The 25,264-nt window shown below is 30.5% G+C and overlaps 1 protein-coding gene across 4 annotated transcripts in view; it reads right to left on the bottom strand.

Annotated features, from left to right (window-relative positions):
* The window catches only part of LOC126743422 (fatty acyl-CoA reductase wat-like), a 234,027-nt gene that overhangs the window by 173,822 nt on the left and 34,941 nt on the right, over positions 1 to 25,264 (bottom strand). For all 4 annotated transcript variants that reach the window (XR_007662865.1, XM_050450512.1, XM_050450513.1 and 1 more), the window contains exons 2-3: positions 16,531 to 16,723; positions 11,813 to 11,929 (exon numbers count right to left, since the gene is read on the bottom strand). Coding sequence is in view for 3 of the 4 variants with exons in the window: in XM_050450512.1 (XP_050306469.1) it covers positions 11,813 to 11,929; positions 16,531 to 16,722 (309 nt within the window). In the remaining variant the exon portion in view is untranslated. The remainder of the gene's footprint in view (positions 1 to 11,812; positions 11,930 to 16,530; positions 16,724 to 25,264) is intronic.

Genomic DNA, 25,264 nt, shown 5'->3' with positions numbered 1-25,264 from the left:
TATGACATATTATGACATTGGTTAGAACAGCTCTTCATTGGTTGGGTTTCACTGTTATTCTGAGACCTCTATGAAACTGACTAATATACTAAAATTGATAATATCATGTATTCTAAGATCTGTAGGGGCCGTAAATAGTTATAATAACAAGCCATAATCATAGCAACTAAATTTTTTTTCTTATATATTCTCAACATTTTATTGAGAAGCCACTTGCTACATTTCTTAAGCAGCTCAACTTACTAAATAGATATTAATTTATCTTTTTATTATAATTCTAAAGAAAAATATATGCCCTATATAAAAAATGTAATGCTCTGTATAAAATATAAATCTAACTTTAACTTAAGGTGGAATTTAAAAACAAATATTCCGTGGTCGAATATTTAAATTAAGGCAAATTTAAACATACTTTTACGCCAGAGACAAAAACCCAATTTCAGTGGCTGTAAATAAAGTCTACTTTGAGTCAGGCCAAAAGGTAACAGATAAAACGTAATATTTATGAGAAACTGTGTTTGCCTATTTTCCTACTGCGAATACGAATGAGCTTATCTCCATCATAAATAATTTATAATATGGATAATGTATAAACTATATTCATTTAAAAACTTTCATGACAGTTCACATTTCCATTATGCAATATTTTTGCCTAAATTTGCTTTAAATAAAATCTCGTTAAGAAGAGTTAGTAGAAAGAGAAAATATTAAATCTGAACCTATTTTTCTTTTAAGTTTAAATAAGCAAAAAAGAGGATAAAGAATTTTGGTACATTACTATACTTAATTAAAAATAAAGTATATTTAAATATAGATATTAAATATAAGAGTATATTTTAACTATTTTTAGTAAATAATATTATAATAAGCAACATGCACATTTTAACCACAAGCTGTGGTTGAAAATTTCTAAAGACAATAAAACTGCATAAATTCAATTATCAAATCTGATCTAAGCCTAACGTTAATTATTAATTTAAGGCACTCCTTCTAGCTTCTTTTCTTTAACCTAAAAGATCTAATCAAATGCAAGCTAGGCTCTCGCAGCAGGCAGAATTTATCCTAATTTAGTTGGTGTTTAAGGTTTTTCAAAATGTTAAATACAGTCGACTTTATAAGGGTTTATTACTGTCTTTAGTGACTCCAACGTGTCTGGGCATGACAGGCTGGAATGTGGAAGAAGCATTTTTTTAGTTAATACAATAGGTAAAATATGTTTGGTATGGGACAGTATACTATTGAATGACGATTTTCACAAGCACAGCGACCTAATTATTCAAATGCCAATAATAATCAGAAAATTCGTCAACCTTCAGGTTGTGGCTTGTTGTTATATTTAGTTAAATATTCTGATTATAATGATTGTGATTGTTTTGTCAATAACTAGGTCGCAGTGTTTGTGGAAATTATCAATTAATAGTATAGTGTCCCATACCAAACATATTTTACCTATTACTGTATTAATTAAGAAACATGCCAATATACGACAATCAGTAGAGTAGTGTCCTATACGGCCACAATTTAAACGTTTTAATGGTTAAAGTGAACGTCGACTAATAATAAGCTACTATTGGAGTTTTGGAATAACAACTTTCCTCAAGAGTTTTTAGATTTAAAGTAAGAGAGTTGGCATAATTTCCAGCATAATTGATTTGGCTTACTTGTGTTTTTAAACCAGCAAGAAGCGTATTTAGAGTCATATTATCTATTATATTATTAAAAGCAAGTTTTTGAGTGGCATTTAGTAAAGATTTTTGACTTTGAGATAAAAGACTGCATTTTCGAAGAAATGATAAGATTTCCGACACGGATAAGTTTTCCAGAACTCAGGTATACCACGGGATAGTGGCTATTCAATATATTACTTTATACGAATTCATTTAATTTTAGAAGAAATAACTTATTTAACGTATTTCCAACGAAGTATTTCCAAATGATTTATAAAAAACGTTTTACTTAAAATTATAGTTATTTTATTCATACATAGACCCAGCTTTCCACATATTAAGTTTAAATAATTGAAGGATTTCTAAACAATATAAGATAATAAAATGAGAAACTTATATTAGACTTTCGACCAAACGGTATTATCAATTCACTTTTATAAATATATCAACAAGATGATTCGGGTATTTATATTAAAGCCGGGTTCATAGGGTTTGATTGGATTAGATAGATATTTTCAATTTCCAGAATTGCCGACTGGCTTTGTTTGCGAAATTACTCATGTGGAGGGTTAGTATTTTAACATATACCATGTATAATACTCGTAAGATTTAATGAATCTTATATCTTAATAAACAAACAAAAAGAATTTTTATTTTCGTTTATTTCCCTCTGTTTAGAATATATTACCGGCATTTAAGAATACATTCTCATGGTAAATCCAATTATTACACTAATTATTTTTTGGGTACACTCGCTATTGCCATTAACTGATACTAGCGCGTTCTTTTGTTGGAATTGATTATAAATAGAAAGGAACGTGTGATCCAAAAAAATTGACTTAAATAAAATCTATTTTTGGCGAGATATCCCGACAGCTAAAATCCACTCCAATATCGGCATAGATCGCTGGATTGTCCACACCTGCCGAAAGCACCCACATGGCTTTGCCGATTTGCAAAGCTGATTTTGGTTATAACGTGGCTTACGTCTCATGCGACACAATACATAAAAGAAGGATCACTTTACATACAATATATTGCCCATACTAATACTTATTACGTAATAGGTATTTTTCTACTATATCATATGTTAGGTAGTCCCTTTATACAAGGTCCATTTTTCTTTTTTTAATGCAGAGTATAAAAAGGAAATCTGAGAATTATTTCATATTTATTTTGCAATTTGTCGAAATTATTATTGACAAAATTTACTTTATTGTCAAATAAAAAAATTAGATAGTTATTATGGTTGATTGAATATTTAGAAAGATGGTAGATTATCGATTGCCGTTCAGTTTCGTTTATCGAGTGGTGCTGCGGCAAAGCGGCAAATTCAGGAATATTCATTTAAGCTACTGGCTGCTTTGAGTGAGGTTTTCAAGGACGCCCACGCTGGAATGTCCAGTTACTCAGCTGTGATGGTTATTTTTTTAAGCGTGATGCTGCCAACTAAGTTTTTTTAAATTTTTTTTTAACATACAATACAATGATGTCATTTAGGTAGTGAAATGATGAGTGATGTACTGAAAGGTGTGAGCATGCTGAAAATTCCTACAAATAAAATTTTATAGACAAATAATTAATTACTTACCAAAACCTCTTTTTGAGACATAAATAAATTACAAAAAAATGTATAAGCTATTTTTTACAAAATTACCAAAAAAGTTTATTCCAACCACAAACAAGACGTTTTCCTCATTTTGTGGCCAAGAATGTCAAGTTTTTAAATAAAATTACCGTTGCATTTACATTACTAAAACCTAATATACAAAAAATATGTAGGACAAATTTTAAGATATAAGTAGATTTCACATAAATATAAAGAAGAATTGAAATAATTTATAAGAATTATATCTATGATAATATAACTTCTTGGTCAATAATATTTCGTAAAAAGTAACCCAAATTGGCATGTGATTCAATATCTGAAAAACTGTGCAGTGTCGTGAGATTTATAAAGTAAAACTTGTTTGGATAAGAGATTTTGAAAAATAAATACCTTTAACTACAATCAAAATAAAATTAAAAAGAAAAAAGTTAAAGGGGTTTTCAGTGAGGGTGGTAATTTCATTCTATAAATTAAAATGGAAAATATGCCACATTTTAAGGTGCCTTTTATAATAGAATATTATAAATACCAAATACTTCCTAAATTGTGGAAAAAAACTTGTATAATTAGGATTACCATACATTTCTCCAGGGTGAAGTACCATTAAATTAAAAAGTGGGAGTCATTTTCAGAACAAATCCAACGACACATTCGGGAAAAAAATTACAATTTTAAACTGGCTTTTAACAACATAAACTCAAGCAGTGTATTGTTTTCCCAATTAAAAAATCGTACTCCCCTTGAGTTAAGCTCAGGTTTGGTATACCGTATACCTTGTCGTAATTGTGAATAGTGTTATATAGGTATCACTAGGCAGCATTTAAAGAACAGACTATATCAGCATCAATATGATTGTAGAGTCATAAATATGAACGAAAAAGATAAGACCGCTTTAGCACAAGATCACTTTTCCACAAGGCATAACTTCAATTTTGATGATGTTAGCATAGTTGATAGAGAGAGGCACTATCTTAAACGTAATATCAGTGAAATGATACACATCCAATTACATAATTCTGTTAATTACCGAACCGATACTCAGGGCTTAAGTACACAATATAATCACATCTTAAAGTTGTATAAATCCAAACTGTTAATACTTAACTTTTCAACAAGCCCAGGTAATATTAAACCTATTTTACAGACATAAAAAGAATGTGTATCATTTCTGCTTTATAACAACAAATTCTACGTTCAGTTACTACTAAACACTGACTTAGAAGGTGCCATTATTTACTATAATTACTATACATACTACTTATTTATTATGAATCAATCTGTGACATAAGCCAATTTTAGTTTATTTATGCTGTGTATGTTTTGTTTTTTTTTTTTTTTGGTTTTACTTAGTGGTTGTGCTGCATATTTTAATGTATGACAATTGTATCTGTGGTGTATGTATGATGGAGATGTCACTAGGTTTTAGTTGTTACGTAAACCTCTAATGTAAATTTGGTAAGTCGTCTTAATTTTAACTTTTATGCTTTAGTCTCCGTTTATTTGTGTTTTGTTTGAGTGGTTTCTTAACTATTGTATTAATAACTATTGCTTTCACCATTTTGTACCAATTGTATCTTTTTCAGCCTTGAAAAAGACGTAAATAAACGTCGAAACGTCGGCTAATTTCAAATCTTGAGGTTTGATTTCTGTCCTTAACCCGCTACACTTCACTTCTACATCTATTGGAGGGACGTTAATTTTTGTACCATGCATTAAATTGAAAAGCAAAATAATAGACGAAGGGTCCTGTTTACTTCACAATCTTTATTTCAAGAATCCCGACGTGTTTCGGTTGTTAAACCATTGTCAAGGGAAAACTATGTAAAAGGGTGTTATAAACTAATAAATTAATTAAAAACATAGTAAAACTCACATGATATTATCACAAAATGTCCATCAAAAGTTAATGAAACGGCACACACATAATATTACAATACATCAATCAATACACAAATTCAAAACTTTTGGGTGGAAAACATGGTCTGAAAATTTACGTTAATCTTCCGTATTTCGTTCTTATTTTGCTTGAGTCAAAGTTCTCAATTTTTTATTTAATTTTTTAAACTGACTAAATTTAAATTTATTAACTTTAAGTTCTTATTTTTCAAAGCATTTACTTCAACATTAGATAAATGAGTGTATAACAAAGACAAAATAAAAAATGATCAGGAAGGTAAATACGTTTTCTTCTTAAACTTGTGTTCTAAATAATTAAGTGTGATTCTTTTCTTTAAACACAGCAAGTTAAACCAAATGTGGCCCTCGATTTTTCCTCTTTTATAAGATAGTTTTGTGTATTGCTGGAGTAGGTTGTCCGGACTAAGATTACCATAAATTTCTCTAAGGTGAAGTACCATTATGCAAAGCAAAATAATAAACGAAGGGTCCTGTTTACTTCAAAAGTCTTTTACTTAAAAAGTCTTTAATAGATAATTTGATTAGAAAAAGGTCCAATAAAATATTATTTCAGTTCCTCTCTAGTGAGCCCCTTGATCAGACCATCCATCCTTACCAACCTTCGAAATATGTAAAAATTTCCTATATTGGTCCCAATTATTTAAGAATAGGAGAATAGGTAATTTAAATCCATAGACAATAATATAAAAATTGTGTATAAATTCTTTCAAAATATAAGAAGTCTTTGTTCAAGATTAAACGACTTTGTAAGCCCGTTGGAAGGCAGTGGTGTTTATCTCTTATCATGCGACTCTTGTCCAGCCAAATAGGCTGGACAAACCGGCAGCAATTTCAAATTAAGAATTAAAGAACATCTAAATTCTCAGAAGTCGCCTAATGATAAAAGATCCGCCTTTGGATTGCACCCAAGAGAAACAGGTCATTCATTTAATATAGACGACAATTTCAAAGTTTGGCATACAAATAAAAGCAAACAATTAAGTATATTAGAAAATCTAGAAATAGCAAAACTAGAAATAAATACATAAGTTAATTGTCTGAACGAACGCCCACTACCGAGACGCGGCCAAGATTGTAAATTTATTTAAGTAGTTTACCACATTCCTGTGAATTTACTGTTTTTTAAAATGTTTGTTAACCGCGTTTAATCCTAGATGGCTCTATTCGTATTAGTATTAAATATCTGTGTGTAATGTAGTATCCATATATAATTTTTTTAAAAACCAAAATCCATTATTGTTTGTAAATACGGTGTGATAAGATGTTTTTAGATCGATGTATTGTAATGTTATGTGTGTGCCGTTTTTTTAACCTTTTTATTCACATTTTGTGATAATATCATGTAAGTTTTACTATGTTTTTAATTAATTTTTTGGTTTGTAACACCCTTTTATATTCCACTTACATAGTTTTCTCTTGACAATGGTTTAACAACCGAAACGCGTTAGGATTCTTGAAATAAAAATTGTGAAGTAAACAGGACCCTTCGTCTATTATTTTGCTTTGCAAACTTGTATAACTTTAACATTATAAATGCCCGTTTCCTTTAGTTTACTAAAAATAAATGGTAAGCTACTTGTTCGAATGATATATTAACACGAGGATTCCTTTGCTAAAAAGAGAGGTAGAACAGGGTATTCTCAAAATTTATTAATAATTTAAAATACTTGATATTCAAATATTTTCTCATCATTAATTTACATTAAAATCACACCCCTTTAATTTTAAAGAAGTAACCTTTGCATTTTTTGTTATCTTTCAAAACAGTTTGTTAAACTATTAATAAATCGTGAAATTATATAAAAAAAAGTACTTAAAGTATTGTCGAATTAGGAAGGAGTTTTGAAGGTATAGTCGAAGATTTGCAAGATAAGTATATTTTGTCTATATTTTTAATTTAATTTAATTTTACTTTAATTAGCTTAATAACGGTGGTAGATATAACTACCGAAACGTTGGTTGAAATTGGAGATTTTTTAAAAAGTAGTTCTTCTCGTTGTTTGTATCGTTTTTTAATATTCATAACAAAGGTAGGATATTAAAAAGAAAAAAGAAGCTCAGAAATTAATAGATTATACCTCAGCTCCTAGGTATCTAAATAATCTAATATACCTCAAGTAAATTTTTGTATTTAAATTTTATTGAACCTAAATTAAATTAAGTATATTGAACGGTATCATTATAGATTTGAGTTCATATTTCTTTTAAATATGTGAATAAGTTTATTTTCTTCTTCTTTTCAATTTTTGAGCGTGTGAAATAGTAATTTGTAAATTGATTTTTGATATAAGTGACGTAATACCCAATAAAACAAGTAACTCATTATGAATTTGTCACAACAATACAGATTTTACCTATACAAAGCGAATGACGACCGATGGTACGTTAGCCGTATATAGAAAGCGGAACGTGGCATTTTTCTGAAAATATTAGAAAGCCTTATTTTTTTTCTCAACATTTATTTTTTATTTTGTACACATATTTCAGTATTTTAAAAAAATGTCAGTTTTGACAAAAGACATTTTTTTGAAAGATCGATTTTTTAAGAAAAAAAAAATTGGACAGTTTTTTTTTAAAAAATTTAACAAAATCTCATAACTCCATATCCCATAAAACCAGCGAAAATAAAATTCCAAAACTTTCTATATATATTCTTAAAGTAATTTAACTGTTAATGTATTTCAGGGTCATTTCAAACATTTCCTTTAATAATACATTTTTTTACTCTTACATATAACATATTACGTATTACGTATTGGTTGTAAATCTAGGTACCATGTATTAAATTTTCTACATGTTCCTTTTTTTTTAATTAAGTTTATTATCAAACATAATGGTAATACTATAGCTAAAAATTTCACTGTAATATATTAAACCATTGTGACAATTTCATAGACCAAACGCGAATTTCAAACGCCTTTATGCCGTTTTAGTAAATAAAAAATGTTAATTTAATTTGCGACTACCTACTGTATAATGCTGATTAAATCAGGCTATAAGAAGTTAATCAATATGGTATCTTAAGACGATATTTTAGTTATTCCTTGGATTTTAACCAAAAACACGCAAAATTTTTTTTTCTCGAAAACCGTTTGAGATAGGTATAGCGAAATATAATTGAAAAAGGCTTAAAACGAAACAGAGAATCATAATATCTAAAAGTTGGACAAGCTGAGATACACCCTTAAAATCTTAAATAGAAAGATACAGGTCAAATGATATGTAATCTTAAAGCTATTGAAAAATGCTTTCCAATGATGTTATAGAATGCCATATTTTAGAAAGTTTTTCTTTGTTTATAAGGAAACCAATAAATTAAAACAACATTTTTGACATTTCTTATTATTATTTAATTAAATGTTCAAAATAATGGATACTAATATACTGGCATGAATCAGTAAAAAAAGTACTTAAAATTCATATGTTATATCGCTATAAATTGCAAATTAAAAATATTAGCTTCAGTAATGAGTGTAACTTTTATTTAAATGGGCATATTAATAAGCAAAATTGTTTAGAAGGACATATCCAGTACGCCAAGAAAATTAATGTTTGGGCAAGTATATTGGAAAATGATAATATCGACCCAATATTTATACCAGGAAATTTAAATGGCGACATGCATGCTAAAATCCTAGAGAGGTCTATCGGATTCCATCAGGACAGAGGACCTTCTCATTATGTAGTTCGTTATAAGCCAAGGTTGTAATCATCATTATCCTAACCAATGGATTAGAAGAAGAGGTCCTATTCAATGGACACCTAGATTTGCGGCCTAACACCTTTTGACTTCTTTTTGTGGGGTCACCGATATCTGTGATTTTTAAAATGCAACCTGAGTCACTAGCGCAATCCAGTATGGAATAGTGCAGAAATTACTCATTACTTATTCTTATTTCAAAAATTCTGTATATAAAATAATTTCTTTAGTTATAGTTAGCTTACGGCAAATAATAACTGCAAGTTACTTATTTTCAAGCAATAAAGCCAAATAAAGCTATATAGCTTATAGTTAGCTATATTAGCTATAGAGCTTTTTATAGTATCATTTGAAAGCACTTTTCAAGAGTTTCAAGATGATGTGTCACTTAACCCTATTTCTATTTAATATTTTAGTTTATCTCACTTTATCCGAAGGGTTGTCGATAAGGGTATATATAAGATAATATGCTTGTTTTGGTTCCTCCTTTATTTTATAAAGAACTGTTTTCAGCATTTTTTTATTCAGTTTTTCGTTCCTAATATATGGCTGTTTCAAGTTTTGAACTTGTCATCCCTTAAAGGTGTGATATCATGTTTGATTCGACAAAGCTAATAAAATAACGTTATAAAAAAAACGATTCTAAAAAATTTCGTTTTATTCCCAAAATATTCTCTTTTTTTGGTAAATTTTACAATTGCATTTATTTAAGTACTAAATTGCAAAGTTTCTCTCTAGTTTAACTGACCTCGTCTACCGCTTCCCAGACCCTGTATTGCTAACTTTTTGGAATTTTGGTACTAAGGCAATTTCATAAATTTTTATTGGCTTTAATATCTGAAGTTAAAACTTTACTGATTTAACTATCATCCAATTGTAAAAAGTTTTAGACATCTCCTTCTCAAATTCCACTGCCCAATGATTTTTCTGATCTAATTTTAATGTTACATTACAAGCCAATTCAAAACTGCTAAACACCCGACTTTGCTTTGTATCTACAGCTATTTTTTATTACAGAAAATAAATTTTCTAGGGGATCTTGATCAAATTATTAAGTTAAAATATACTCACAATAAAAGAAGTTTTTTAAATACTTAAGTAAAACAAAGACTGAATTAAGGATCTATATAAATCCGCAAATGCAATGAATATTTTTTTTTAATTATTTTTAAATACTTTAGTTCAAATAATTAAGACCAAATTAAAAAAAAGGAAATTAAAGCTGAATTACTTTAAATAGTCCATGATTAACAAATCCTTAAATACATTAATTGACTTGAATAAGTCTCAAACATTTTTTATAAAATTATCTCTGAGATCAAAATTTAATAAATAAATTTGCTTTTACATCAAATTAGATAAAAAATTAACTACCTAAAAAATAATAGCTAGTTGATAATATTACGATTTTCGAAACTCTTTTTCTAAATTAATTAAACGAACGACGCTGCTAAAGGCTAAGGTATCTAAAAGAAAAATTGAAACAAAATAGCTTGTAGGTCAAATTAAATGTAATATTTATAACTACATATTTTCTAAAAATTCTATAAGAAATTAATCTTTCTCTTTAGTGAACAAAAAATATAAGAATTATATAGAGATCTCTTCAAGATACCACATTTCCGAACAAAGTTTCTTCTTAGTAATTTTGCATTATATGTTCTTATAAAAATATCATTTTTTGAAAAATTATTTTCGCATATTCATTGATTTTTGACCAGTTTTTTTAGCTTATAAAATTATCCATGTTTCCATGAGTTTGAATCCTCTCAAAAAGGATTTGATTTACATTATTGTTTTTGTTTCTTTTTATTATAAAGTCTTCTATAAACAATATTGGTTATCTTCTATAAAAAATTATTTTGATTTGCTGCCAGCACAAATATCTAAATTAATCAACAGCTTTTAACTATACTACTAAAGATAATAAATTAATATTTATTTTTCAAATTGTCCAGAAAAATTTTAATAATCTTTTGAAATACATCTGTTAAAAACATTAATAGATAACTCAAAACGCCCGAGTTCTCAGGACGAATGATGCAAAGCAGGCAGGCAGTAACTGTGGCACACGCCTTTCACAAAACTCTCGGGAATTTCATCAAGACCGATGTGACGGTGTCGCCATCCCATTGTCGGGTACATTTGAAGGTACATTTATATACATAAGATTGCGCATCTTCTCAAATATTCAATCAACGGTTATATATTTTTCAGACCTCGATGCGTTTTTAAGAAGAAATGGAAATAAAAAAAAATTATGAGATTATTTTTTTTAATTCCTTTTCATTAATATTTACCAATTTTTAACATTTTAATATACAGATATGCCAAAACAAACGTTATGGTTTCAACAGTGATTTCATCCTCACTATACTGCTATTATTAGAAGATTCCTAGATGGTGTTTTCCGAAATCGGTAGATAGGCAGACGTGGATCAATAAAATGGTCACCCGACCTTAATTTATTGATCTACTTTTTCGGGAGCGCTAACAAAATTTAAGTGTACCAAGATAAGCCCCACGCGCTTAATATCTTCAAAAATCGAATTCTTAATGTAATTAGAAATATTTCTCCAGACACAGCATAAACTTAATAACTTTATATCTATAGATCGAAATTTACTTGTCGATTTTTCTTTTCTTTGTAAGACCATATTTACGAAAGTTAAAACTAGTATTTAGTACTTAGTATAATTTAGTGTGCAATTGTGTACATTCGTCTCTCTAATTGGCCTAATTGCTATTTAGAGAAAGAGACATTTGAGATTGCTATACCTGGTTCAGTAGAGTAGCTTCTAATTATTATTATTATTATTAAATATTAATACTATTTAGATCCTATGCGGGGTTACGTCAAACGACCAATTTCAAATTTCAATAGCTTAAACTAAAATAAAAATTAGTAGGAAATCTTACCTTATTTTGAATAATATTGATATCTTCTTTACATAGTCCGACGCTTTTTTGCCTGAGGTCCCCTTCTATTGCACATACTTTTTCAGCGAATAATGATTTTGATATATTATAAAACACCTAGAAATAGATATATTTAAGAATATGATAAATAAATATAAACTAACATAATAGCAGTAGAAAGGCTAACTTTCATTAATATCTTATGAAAACTATAAATTAGTATAAAATAGTATGGTAAAAATAAAATCTTATAATAGATATACATTATTGAAGTAAAGTAATATTGTCTTTCCAATAGTAATCTAAGACTAAAACTGAATTATCTGAGCTAGCTGTTAAGGCTGTTAAGGATGTGCATGATTTTAGTGCTCTACGTAAATAGACTTCAAATGGAGAAGAAAATTATAATATATTAATATACGAAAATAATATAAAAATATAATATATTTTGACTATCCTTGTGTTCTTAATTAAAAAAAAAATATCGTTATGTAAATTAAAACATTTACCAAATTTAAATACCAGGATCCTAAAATATTGTAATTATATTATCCAGCCCAATAAGTTAATGCCTATGGTTAGCTGGTAAAGTTACTGGTCGACGGTGGTTTTATAGTTATGAGAAAATTTAAAAAATTCATACCACCATTAGGATATGTATTTTGATATACTTTGTTCTAGATACCTTAATTCTGTAGTCAGTATAAAAATATCTATTCCTTTATTTGGAATAGATACCAGTAGCGCCATTTAACAGCCATCTTTTAAAACATAGAATAAAATGCTTTAGTTGGAAAAATAAATAAAATTAGATTAAGAGTCGCAAAAAAGGTACAGTCTAAAAAATCTGCGAAATTAATTTTTTTTTTGTATTCCCTTTTATATAAAATATTATCAAAGGTATCAAACTATATTTTTTATTGTCACTTAAATATAAAATACTCTTGACACAATTCCTTAACTTTGTGATAAGAATTACATCAAAAACATATGCAGAATATAAGAGTTAATGAAGTTACTAATCGTTGTAGTCCAGTAATTTCAATAACTATTATGCTTAAAATTAGTTAATGAACTTAACTTAAAAAGTTTACTAACTTTTTTAAGATTTTTTTTTGTATTAATTTTTGTTCCAATGAAAAATTTAAAGAAGTCTTCTTTTTTGAATAAATCGACTAATTGATACATTAATCCCTTGGAATACAATTTACTTATATGGGAAGAGGTCCTCCAGTATGGAAGTGATACCTATGTAGATCAACATAAGGATACAGGATTCACTTAAGTTCTAGTCGGAATATTGACAAGCCACCGAATATACTGAAGGGTAGTATGACCCTCAAATGAACGCAGAATGTGCATACTGTCAGTGACTAACCCAGTGGAAGTGCCTAGCCTTCACAGGGAGGGACGAGCCTCAAACCAAGGAAATGAGGAGAAAAGCCCGCACTGAATGAAAAAAAAGTCGCAAAAAACGAGTACAGAAGGAGGAAGAGGCAGGAGCAGTGAGAAGACAACAACGAAGCCACATGGGCGGGGTACCATGAAACGTCTTTTTAGTCACTTGTCACTTGTATCAGGTAGAAGAGCCTCTGACCAAGTTCCGGTGTGTCTAGCCAGCCCGCCCAAACAGTAGGCACTAGGACCTCTCTTGCTCCAACAAGACCTCGAAATGGATCATATAAGCCAATTTAATTTATAACAGATGCTGCTACCGGTGAATTAATTGATGTCGTGATTGGCAGAAAATGAGAATTCAGTAACCTTACTATTTTAGGAACACACCAAGGATGTCATAGCGGTCGTTCCAGAAAACTATGTTGCTGAAAGTAAGTACAAGTTAATTGTTGCAAATTTGTATCTTCCGTACGATGTTACACAACTATCCCCTGTAAAGGAATTAGTTTTTTTAATTATGAGAGTAAGGTTAGCTCTTCCGGCCATTATCATTAGTAATATTAATTTTAAACAACAATGTGCGGGGTGTTGCGTTGATCGAATTTTATTTCGAAGAACTTTGATGTCGCGAACAACAGCGCCGAACCTTCTTTTGTGAATTGCAAGGGAAGGGAAGTGATTGACATTACGATATTGATATGCAACCTTGCAGATAGGTAATTGGTAAGTATCAAGTGATTTAACTACGTCAGATCACTGTATAATTCAATTTGAATGAGTCGAACGAGGCGTACGACGGACTGGATCAGCTTTACTGGATGTCCACGAACTCTACTGATAAACTTTACATGGTGATTCTTAAACAAACATTTTTTCCGATCCACAAGGTGTTAAAAAGTAAAAAGACAATTTTTTTGAAACTACTTTACTATCAATGTAACAACAAAATCTAATTTTTTTTTTAAATTTGCAGATATGTTTTATCAAAGATAATTATACTAACGAATATAGTAACGAGTAGAATAATAGTAACGAGTTTACTATTATTTTCTTTGGTTTTATGCATGAGAAAGGGACCTCTATAACGGGCCTGTCGTAAAAATATTTTAATAAAAAAACAGTTCGCTACTGCATAATTGGGAAGTAGATTTTATTTTAGTAAAACAAAAAAAAACAATTAGTTTATTAATCCTTTTTAATTTTTTAACAAATTTTTGTTCTTGCTTTTTTTTTATTTGATGCACTGTTTTTATGTAAATAAATAAAAACCTTTTTTTGGGAAAGGCCTTTTCATATAAACTTATTGATTTTTTTTATATATAATTTTATTTTATATAAGATTCAACGTATTATTTACTATTATAAAAAGTTTTATTAAACTTTGTTAGTAAGCTAAAAATAAAATGAAAAAAACAAAAACAGGTATGATGTAGTTGTTAGAGTATTTTATTTTCAAAAAGTTCAGTTGCTTTTGGAACGAGACTTTCTTCTCCATTTAGAATTATCCGACTGCCTGCAAAATAAAAAAACACGATAATCAGTTTTTTTGAAAATTTTGCTTAGTGTTGAATCCCTTTTTACAAAAAATGGATTTTTTAATATTCATAACGCCCAATATTATACAGATATTCAAAACAATTCTCATGTTTTTAAAGAAGCCCATAGGAGTAATTGGTAATGTTTTATTAGGACCCATCGAACTGCCTGATCTCTTAAATGCTAATGAATATTTATTTGTTTTAGAAAACATATTACCACTTCTGGATAAAGTACCTATAAATTTCCGTCTAAATTATTGGTTTATGCTCGGTGCGCTGTCCCGCACAATTTGGTTTAAATGGTTGGCTGTATTTAAACCAGATGTACCAAAATAAATAAATAGGAAGCGCTGGTCCGATCGCTTGGCCTTCTAGATCTTCCGATTTAAGTCACTGTGATTTTTGCATTTAAAGGGACTTTATGATGACGGAAGTTTATGCGGAAGTTTATGCCATTCCCACAAATGTAAATAGCTCCGCGCAGATGTAAAGTGCGGATCTATTTACATCTGTGCCGTTCCCATAGAAGCTCGAGAACAGCTTTCGGCAGGCTTAAAATAAATTCCGAAAGAAAGTCGGGATTTTTCAAGGAGTTCCTTATCAAAAAAAAACATGATTATGTGTTAAATCAGATGGCCGTCACGTAGGCCACTTGTAAATATTTTGTTTTGCTTTATTTTGTTATTGTTGCTGTTGTAATTGTATTTTTTTTTAAATAAATCAGAGATTTTTTTAAAGAAAGATTTTTTTTGCTTTTAGGTTTATAATAAATAACATTATTTAATCACTAAAATATTTAAATTTAATATTAATAATTAAAATTTGCTCAAAATTAAATAAGGATTTAAAAAATAAAATTTATTATAGAAAAATGCAGTAGTGTATTATTTTTTATTAGAAAATATTTACGACACCTCCTTTACGGATGCCACTTGTGAAAATTATCTTTTTTCTTGTATCTCAAAATTACTATGATAGATGGTCTCGTTCGAGCAGAGTTCGCCATTCTGAAGGTGGCTACAAGAAAAACAACATTAACTACGGTACCCAGGACCAGCTCCAAACTGGTGCAAGAGTTAAGGGATGCGTTGAACACGTTGGGTGGGAAAAAGATAGTCCAAATATGTTGGGCTGTGGTGGCCTGGGCAGAGTGGAGAGCAATATGCAGCCGGACGAATTCGTCAGGCTCGGATTATCTCTCTGACCGTTCAGCCCCGAACACTACCTTGGACTAAGTAAGAGACTCATTTTTTATATCCTGGGCAACTGCGCATGAGAAAAGACTAGAGAAAACTGGAGTAGGAACATCGGTTGCTGACAGGTCAAAAAGTTGCTATCTGGCAAGTCTAAGTCTGGAATAGCACACCTGCATATATTAGATATAGTACCCAACCCGCTATGCCCTAGTTATGGCATGGCGGAGGAAACAACATATCATTTTACAGCAAAATACGGAGGGCAAGTTAGGGACAGAAGGGAAACCATGGGTTCCCCCTTCCTGTTACAAAAAGAACTAAAGAACCTTAACCGGGAAGGCCATCTCTGCTTCGTTAGGAGGATGGAAGGCCTGCTTACGGTGACTAGGGAGAGTGGCGGTAATGATGGGATTTCAGAGGTTATGAAAATAACGAGTAGAAAGGGTCTTATAGGCCTAACCGCCGAATACTATCCCCCCACCATAACTACCACTAATACTACTAATTAATTAGAATTGAACCAAGAATTAACTAAAATAAAGCTTTTATTGCTATAATTTTTTTGTAAGAACAAATTTTTACTTACCGGTTCCTCGAACATTTTAGCAACGCGTTTCTCGGAGAGCATATCTTGTTTTGATCTAACAATTAGGTAGATTTTATTTACTTCTGTGGTTCTAAGTAGCTTTTCTATAAGTAATTTTCCAAAATAACCAGTTCCGCCGGTAAGCAACACATTTTTGCCCTTGTAAAAGTTTTTGATTTGGCTTTGTGACATTCTAAAAATACAAAATTTATACGTTTTTAAGGAAAAAATATCCTTAAAATAAAAAGAGTTTCAAAATATACGTAAAATTTTAGATTAAAGAATATGTTTTAAAATTTAGCATAACATTTTTATTTAGGTATTAATTTTTAAAGAAATTCGCTTCGATAGTACGATTATTTTCTCCGTATTCTTTAAATATTTATAATTATTCTGACAAATAAAAACACTTTTCTCAAGCTAAACAAAAAAAAAACATTATACAAAAAATGTTGGTAACTTTTATAATATAGATGTACATATGCTATAGAAAAATCAATAATTTCTTATTATAAAACTCATATATGAGTTTTATAATAACAATTTATTAATACAGGGTATCCCCAATAATAGCGTTTAACGGAGAATTGTGTGTTCAAAAGAAGCTTTAATTTTTTTACAAACATATATCGAGAAACGCTTCATTTTCGAAACAAGGGGGCTTATTGTTTTAACCCATTAGTGCGTAGAGTCCTTTAAAAGGGACGCCACTGGTTTCAAACATGCGCACTTCTGATGTTTTCATAACCTCGTGCATTTGTCTAGACGTTCGCTATTTGTTGTAAAATCAGTTCATGTGCAGAAATCGGATATAGCGTTTTGATTTTGTATTTTTATGTGACCATGGATCCAGAACTTTACTCTACTCGATGGAATGGAGGGTAAGTTTTAATTTTTTATATCGATAGGTTTTGAAACCAGGGTAAAGAAATTTGGTAAATATGTTGTGTTTGAGGTTAGAATCATCATACAATTTTGTCTGCAAAACAAAAATGTGTTATTATTTTCTTAGACATAAATATTTGTTCTGTCCCTTATAAGGGACTCTATGCAAAATAGACAATCCTCAGTATAATTCGTAATTCGTATTTTGCAGATTATCTCTGCATGAATTGCAAAATTATTTGAAGATAGGGACGGTGAAGTTCAACAAATTCTTGATGTTTACTGATGAATTCCTGATGACCTAGGCGAAGACACAGAAGAAGACAGCGACAGCTCTGATGATGAGCATATCGGAGATGTAGATCGCTTATGCCGTGGAATACTTCAGTAGAATTGTGAAGTAAGAGCCAGAAAATAAAATTATTTTGACGAAGAAGATCTAGTTCCTCTAGCCCAACTATTTCCAAAGTCTATGGGTTTATCTCGTCAAACCTATGAAGCCCCACCTAATGAACAAGATGATTTTGATGAAGAAGATCTAATACTTTTAGCAGATCTGCTTTCTAAACCTGGGTCAAGTATAAGTCAAGGCATTTTTTCAATCCCTAAACGTAGAAAGCTATACGAATGGAACGCAGATCCCCCCATTTTTTCTATGAATACAAACTGTGTGCCACGAGAGACATCTCAAGAAGCAGAAGAAGCCCAAAATCCGTTAGATTTTTTATAACTGTTTTTCAATGAAGATCTTACAACGAAAATTGTTGAGGAAACCAATAAATACGGCCAACAAAAAAATAAGGAGCTAAATTTCACAAAAGAAGAGTTATAAGTACTACTTGGAGAAATGCTTCTTTCAGATTATGCAAAATATCCGAACAAAAGGATGTTTTGGAATCCAATAGAAGATATACCAAACATTTTAAAAAATAGGATGCGACTAAATAGATTGAAGTGTTACTTCGCCACATCCATTTCAACGATAGTGCTAATATTGATCGCAGTGACCGGCTTTACAAAATTCGCCCTCTACTGAACTCACTGAATGAGAATTTCAAAAAACACGAAGGTTTAGATGAACATCTTTCAATTGATGAAAGCATGATACCCTACTATGCCAAACAGTACATCAAGGGCAAGCCGATAAGATTCGGCTTCAAAAACTGGGCTCTATGCAGTAGTAATGGGTATATGATTTCTTTTGAGATTTACACTGGCAAATCAGCTGCAGAAAAAGTGTTTGGTCTTGGTGGAGACGTGGTTATGTCCTTACTACATAAATCGGAAGTGCCTTCTAACCAGGGATATAAAAAATTTTTTGATAATTATTTTACAAGCCTGAGTTTACTAAACCATCTCTCGGAAAATAAAATTTGTGCAACGGCAACAGTAAGAGAAATTCGAACGGAAAAGTGTCCATTTCCTGAAAGTACTTCATGGAAATCAAAACCAAGGGGAAGCCACAGTTTTGTTTCTTGTGATAACGTTACTTTTGTACAATGAAAGGACAACAAGATTGTGACATTGGGTACCAACTTCGAAAGTAATGACATTGTTACCACATCTAGATGGTGTAAGGAAACTAAAACTGAAAAACAAATTCCACAAATAAAAATTATAGCTGGATACAATAAACACATGGGAGGAGTTGATAAAATGGATGGGCTGATTGCTTTGTATAGGACAAGAATGCGACAGCGAAAATGGTATTGGCCAATAGTTTCATATTTATTAGATGCAAGCATCTCAAATGGCTGGGTACTTATGAAAAAGCTAAGACCAATTGATGCAAATCGTGCCTCCTTACTAGAATTTCGGAGGTATATCGCCCTAAGTTTTTTACAGTCCTATCGTAAAAAACCAAGTAGAGGAAAAACTACGCTTTCAGTTCATAAAGCCTCTAGATTTGATAATATAGGACATTTAATTCGGTACAATGAATCTGATCGAAGGTGCCAAGTATGCAAGAAGAAAAGTAACTTTAAATGTGTAAAATGTGACTGTGGACTTCATTCAAAAATTTGTTTCGAAAATTACCATATAAACTAAATAATATTAACTTTATGTATTTTATGCATGGAACCCCTTTTGAGGGACGGATTTTTTAAGTCATTTAACTAATTCATAAAGAAAAAATACATAAAAAACAATTTTTATAAGTTCATGCACTAATGGGTTAAGAAACAAAAAATGTTTTTTGTTTAGTTGTAATTTCTTTTCTTACTTAATATATTTTTTGTGAACTTGGTCTACGTCTTTGGTTTAACAATAGGCATATTTTAATTTAATTTTTTTTAAGCGGTGTTAGTGATATCCTTACGTTTTTAATTAAAAATTGTTGAATACAAATGGTACGCCAATCCTCATTTAGTTTGAACCAAATTTGATTTCTTGCGTTTTTTTGGACGATGCAAGGTTATCGAGTAAACAAATTAAATTCTCTGTATTTTTTGTCAGTTTAAGAGTAATATTACTGTAGTGACATCACATCTATAATTCTAAGACAATCATAATTCACTGCCAAAAACAATTGATTCATTGATGAATTCCATCTATTGGAAAACTACACCCAAGGAAAAACAGTTGAATGACCGAATGATTATTTGTATAATTTCACCGAAGCCAGCTGAATTGTGGAGAATTGCTGGATATCTTGAATATATTCGAATTAGCAGCACATTGATAATGTACTTCTACGCAAAGCTGAGAAAACTGATATTTTTTACATAAAACATGCAGAAGACCTAAAACAAATGTAACACTGCAAATTGCAGGTAAGCTTATTATTATGATTTTTTTTGTATTTTTTGCCTTTTCATATTATTTACCAGATTGTCTCGGGTTTACGAACTAAATTTGCTATTTTTAAATAAAACTTAATAAAAAAACTATCCAGTGTATTTTTTGCGCATCAAAATCTTGGTTAAGCTAGTCTATTTTAAACCATGAATTTATTACATTTTAATAATGATAATAATGATTTATAACAAAGTTTTTAAAATTTGTTTACATACACTATTCGTAAATGTTTAGAAGAAAAAAAATTACATAAAAAATTAAAAGCCTTAAAACATGTTGGCGACTTAGATACATTTAAATTGTTAAAAGCACGATCAAGATAATTACTAAATCGAGATTTTAATAATGATATTGAACATATAGAAGCTTGTCTACCTAATGATTCTAAGAAAATTTAAGGCTTCATGGCATCTAAAAGGTATCATTTGCTTGTCTTCTAACGTAAAGGACAGTTAGTTTTAAATCCATACTTATAGAATATCTTAACAGTGTTTTTATTTAGTAGAGTCATATCAAAATTGATAATATTATTAAAAGTAATAACAACAATAGTTTAAATTGCTTACAGTATGATATTAAACGATATTGAGGTTGTAGGTATTCGTGAATTCAAACTCAAATTCAGATTTATTAATCAAATGGGTTCTATTATAATAATAATTGATTTACAAATTTTTACTCGTTATTAAAAGTCATACATAGTTTGTCATGCACATAGATCCGTTAACACCTATTTGTGCTTAAAGTAAATTAAAACTAAATTGTTTAATATATAAACTAACCAAAATCTATAACTTGACCGATACTATCAATTACAGAAAAGAAAAGAAAAAATTCGAACAACGCTGTAATAATTTAAAAAAAAATCAAATTTTTTTCTGTTTATTTTTTAAACTATTTAAACAAATTAGAATTTTCTTTATTTAAAAAATGTAAATTCCCAGTATTTATTAAACAAGTATATAGTATATTAACAGTATTTACTAAATTTTTAATAATATAAAGTGTATGGTATTTTTAAGTGCCTGTTTATATAATTCCTGGTAGCGTACGAATTATTAATATAATTTTTAAGATTATGTGATTGGTGTGTGTAAATGTATGTTGACAAAATATATATTGAACGTATATTAAAACTCTTTAGAATATAGCTGTTGCTTTGTACTCTATTAAGTTGTCTCAAAGAATTTCCATATAGTCATCCCAAAAAGGGAGCTGGCCCTAATGAGTTGCTTATTTTTTTGTTGAGAAAACCCATGTTGCCCTTATTTTTAAAAATGGTGAAAAAATTTACTAAACAATTGATGTTTAATTGATAAACTTTGTATTTTCGAAGAAAATATACTACTATTTGAAAGACTATTGCATAAATATAATTTTAATTTAGTAAGAGATGAGATCATTCTGGAACAACAAGGATTTTTTATCTAATCGATCTTTTTAATGTAAGTTGTTAATTTATATGATATGTTATTTATTTAACCTTGATGATCTTATTTAAATTGACGCTTTTTATGGTGATTTTAGGCGTTTGATGAAGTTAATAACTCCATAATGTTAAATCTAAAAGCGGTGTGGCTAGTTTTATATTAAAATCTGAAAATCCTCAAACCGGTTGGATCTATTAAGGATTTCTTACTTGCTAAAAGAAGATTTTACACGCCTTGAAAATCACTGTAAGCCTAGCAGACTTCTAATAAATGTAGATAAATGTTATTGTTTCTATTTTTTAAAAGATAGAAACAAAATTAATTATACAGGACATCGAAGTTATTGAAGTCTTACAAAGCTTTTTAGAACAAGAAGCTCTGTCACAGAATAAATTTTTATTTGAAAAGCTGATTTCCTTTCGAGGTGTAAGAAAATATTATGCCTGAATGTATTTTTTTACAACTAGATGCACTTATCTACTACAACGAACGCAGTTCAATCATAATTTTAATTTTTTAACTTGCTTTTCTTCTTTGCTCACCATAAAAGACATAATGACTTTAAAAAAATCAAACGTCAAAATAAAAGACCTCGAAAGACCTTTTAAACGCTATTACTCGATACCCCTTGCCATTTAAAATTTTTAAGGGGATGACCCTGGTGGGCAGAGGGTAAAAGGGGGTGAAGTAATTTTAGGTTAGAAAGTTGTCCCTCTTGACAAACCTTTTGACGTATTTCGGCATTTTTTTTTTAACAGTGGTTTTTGATAAATCCGTGGTGGGAAGTTTTCAAATGAACACCCTGTATATAATAACCTAAAAAAATTGGGTATTATTTCGCTACTATAATAGGTTACAATAATATATATTATAATAGGTTACATTACACAAGTATTCACAGTATAATTGACAAGAAAGAAAGTTTAACATATGTACCTACATAAATTTTATCGATATTGAGTGCCCAGCTTTACCGATTTTGACATTTTTGAATGTTTGGGCAGAACTTGTTTACAATACTTTGGCTGACCCGTATCTCTTGCCACCACAACTAAATGGAAAGATTGACATTTCTGCAAGAAACGCTTCCTGAATTGTTAGAAAATGTTCCCCTGAATGTCAGACAAAATATGGGGTACCAACATGACGAAGCCCTAGCACATTCGCCGTAAGGGAACGTCTGAACCAGACATATCAAGGAAGAGTGTGATGGCGCACCAAATGCATGACCTCCACGTTCACTAGACCTGACCGCATGCGACTTCTCTTTATGGGGGCAAATGAAAGAGCTTGAGTACGACACTCCGATTCAAACAAAAAAAAAGAGTAAGTAGAAAGAATTGGTGGGGTTGTTGCTAAAATTCTAGAAGTTTTTTAACGTCTGCAGAAGGAAATGTTACGACGTTGTCACGCTTGTATTAAAGCAGGTGGTCAGAATTTTGAACATCTTTTAAATTAAAACAGGTTTTTTTTTAATGAACTCTTCCAAATATTCCTTGCGTTTTTATGTCATTAACTAACACGGTTTCCGGTATAAACACGTTTCACCATGGTCGAGGTTGGGTACCACTTCGTGGACCTTAATGCGCAATTATCGCAGAACGCATGCCCATGCGCCTATATGGTAACGAATAAAAAAAGTTTGTTTTGGCGAGACCTACTCACCCTTACATTTTAGCACAATAGTTTAGGAACACCCTATATACAAAACTGTCATTTCCTACGTGCATCAATAGAGGGCGTGGCTACTCAAGTTATATGTTCTTTATATTTTTCTACTGATAATTATAGCGTAGATTGGACTTTATGCGATAGATATAACAATAAATTACTTGTGCATCTGCACTTATAATCGTTATTCGACCTTTGAACCATTAAATAAAGAATCTGCAGGAAAAATACGGTTTTTAGTCGACAGTGTTTTAAAAAGTAAACGCTTTAGCCGCTTTAAAGCCGGAAACCGAGTATTGGGGTCCTTATGTATTTGGTTAGTACCAAACTAGAACCTGTTACAGATCGCGAGTGAAAAACGTTTGAGAGGGCTAAAGATGAAATTTTCTCTTGGGATGATTTGAAAGGTTTTACAAATTTATAAAATTTGATATAAGCTATTAGAGACTTTAGGGCTGAAAGCGGTTCCGATAGGAGAAGGTAAAAGAGATTTTAATAAATTTCAAGAAAAATAAAAGTACGGTCCAGGCTCTAAGACCTTTATAGTTGAAGTTTAAGTTTCAATTTTAAGTTGAACAGATATCCTAAAAATGGCAATAAATGATTGTATTGATAAAATCAAACTATTTAAGTTGAATTGCTTGAAAGGTGGGCGTTACATTAGATGTTGTCAATCCTATTTGTGTAGTAAGTGTTAATTAAAATAAAATGTATTGTTATACTTTGAGGCTCCGAAGCCTGCTGAGCTGGAGGTAAATATAAATCAAGACCAAAAGATGTTTATTTCTTCCTTCAACTCTGATCTCCATGTGCTGTTGTTGAATTTTTATAAGAAAGTCAGGATAAAAACATATCTTGGCATGTTACTCGTGCATTACTTGACTGTGGAAGTCAGTCAAATATTTCTTTAGAATTGTGTGAAAGAATAAGAATAGACAAAAAGTGGATTAGGCTAGTCTTCTTCTAAATAAAATATCAGTGCAATGTGCGTGTATAGTCTTTACGTAACAGTTTTAGTACGAATTTAACTTGTTCACTCTTAACTGGTTTAACACGTTATATATCAAGTGTAACAGATGTTAATAATTTAGATATTCTGATGAATATTCTTTGGCTGATCCTTCTTATTATAAGCTTGGTAAGGTAGATTTATTATTCGGAAATGGTTTTGTTTTACGAAGTTACGAGTTTGATTTGCAGATATTTTGGAAGATAGAGCATAATATTTTCAATAAAAAATGTTGTGGTCAGATGAGGAGAAGACTTGTGAAGTTCATTTTAAAGATACTTTCCAGAGAGCTAGCGATGGTCAGCTTAATATTTCAATGCTTCCAAAGAATTCTAAAGATACTTTAGCAGAATCATGGGAAAAGGCTTGATATCGTTTCTCATATTTGGAACGCAATTTTCAATCAAATGCTGAATTTAAGAGAAAGCATCAGAAGCTTAAAGATGAATGTAGAGCTCTATGTCATATTAGTTTATTAACGAATATAAATGAAAATGACTTTGCTTATTAAAGCCCATATAATGATTTTAAAGAAAGAGAGTTTGGCCACGAAGTTGCATATGCTCCCCGGGGAGGGCCGGGGTAGAATAGCCCTCCGGTATGCTCTGCCTGTAGTAAAAGGCGACTAAAAGAGCAACCTCTTTGGTGGTAGATGTTGTCCACTTGCATCGCCCGGTTCAATACCACCACATAGGACTTAGGCGGCGTGAAGTGGTTCCATGGAACTCACGTTTCGCCGCCATGTCGATGTGTCCGGTTTCCAAAGGGGAAATGGAGTAGCAAAATTAATGCATGATAGCGCCCTCACGACCAATACTTTCCGGAGGTAAACTAGCCTCCCATTCTGATCTCCGGGCGGAGGCTGGTCGGGGGGGTCTATCAGGCGGATTTAAAAGCCTAAAAATCAATTTCTGCAACATCAGAGGCCTAAACACCAATA

The sequence above is a fragment of the Anthonomus grandis genome, chromosome 12, assembly GCF_022605725.1.
Source record: "Anthonomus grandis grandis chromosome 12, icAntGran1.3, whole genome shotgun sequence".
NCBI lineage: Eukaryota > Metazoa > Arthropoda > Insecta > Coleoptera > Curculionidae > Anthonomus > Anthonomus grandis.
The sequence above is the reverse complement of the archived record's forward strand: the minus strand, read 5'-3'. Positions and strand labels throughout refer to the sequence as shown.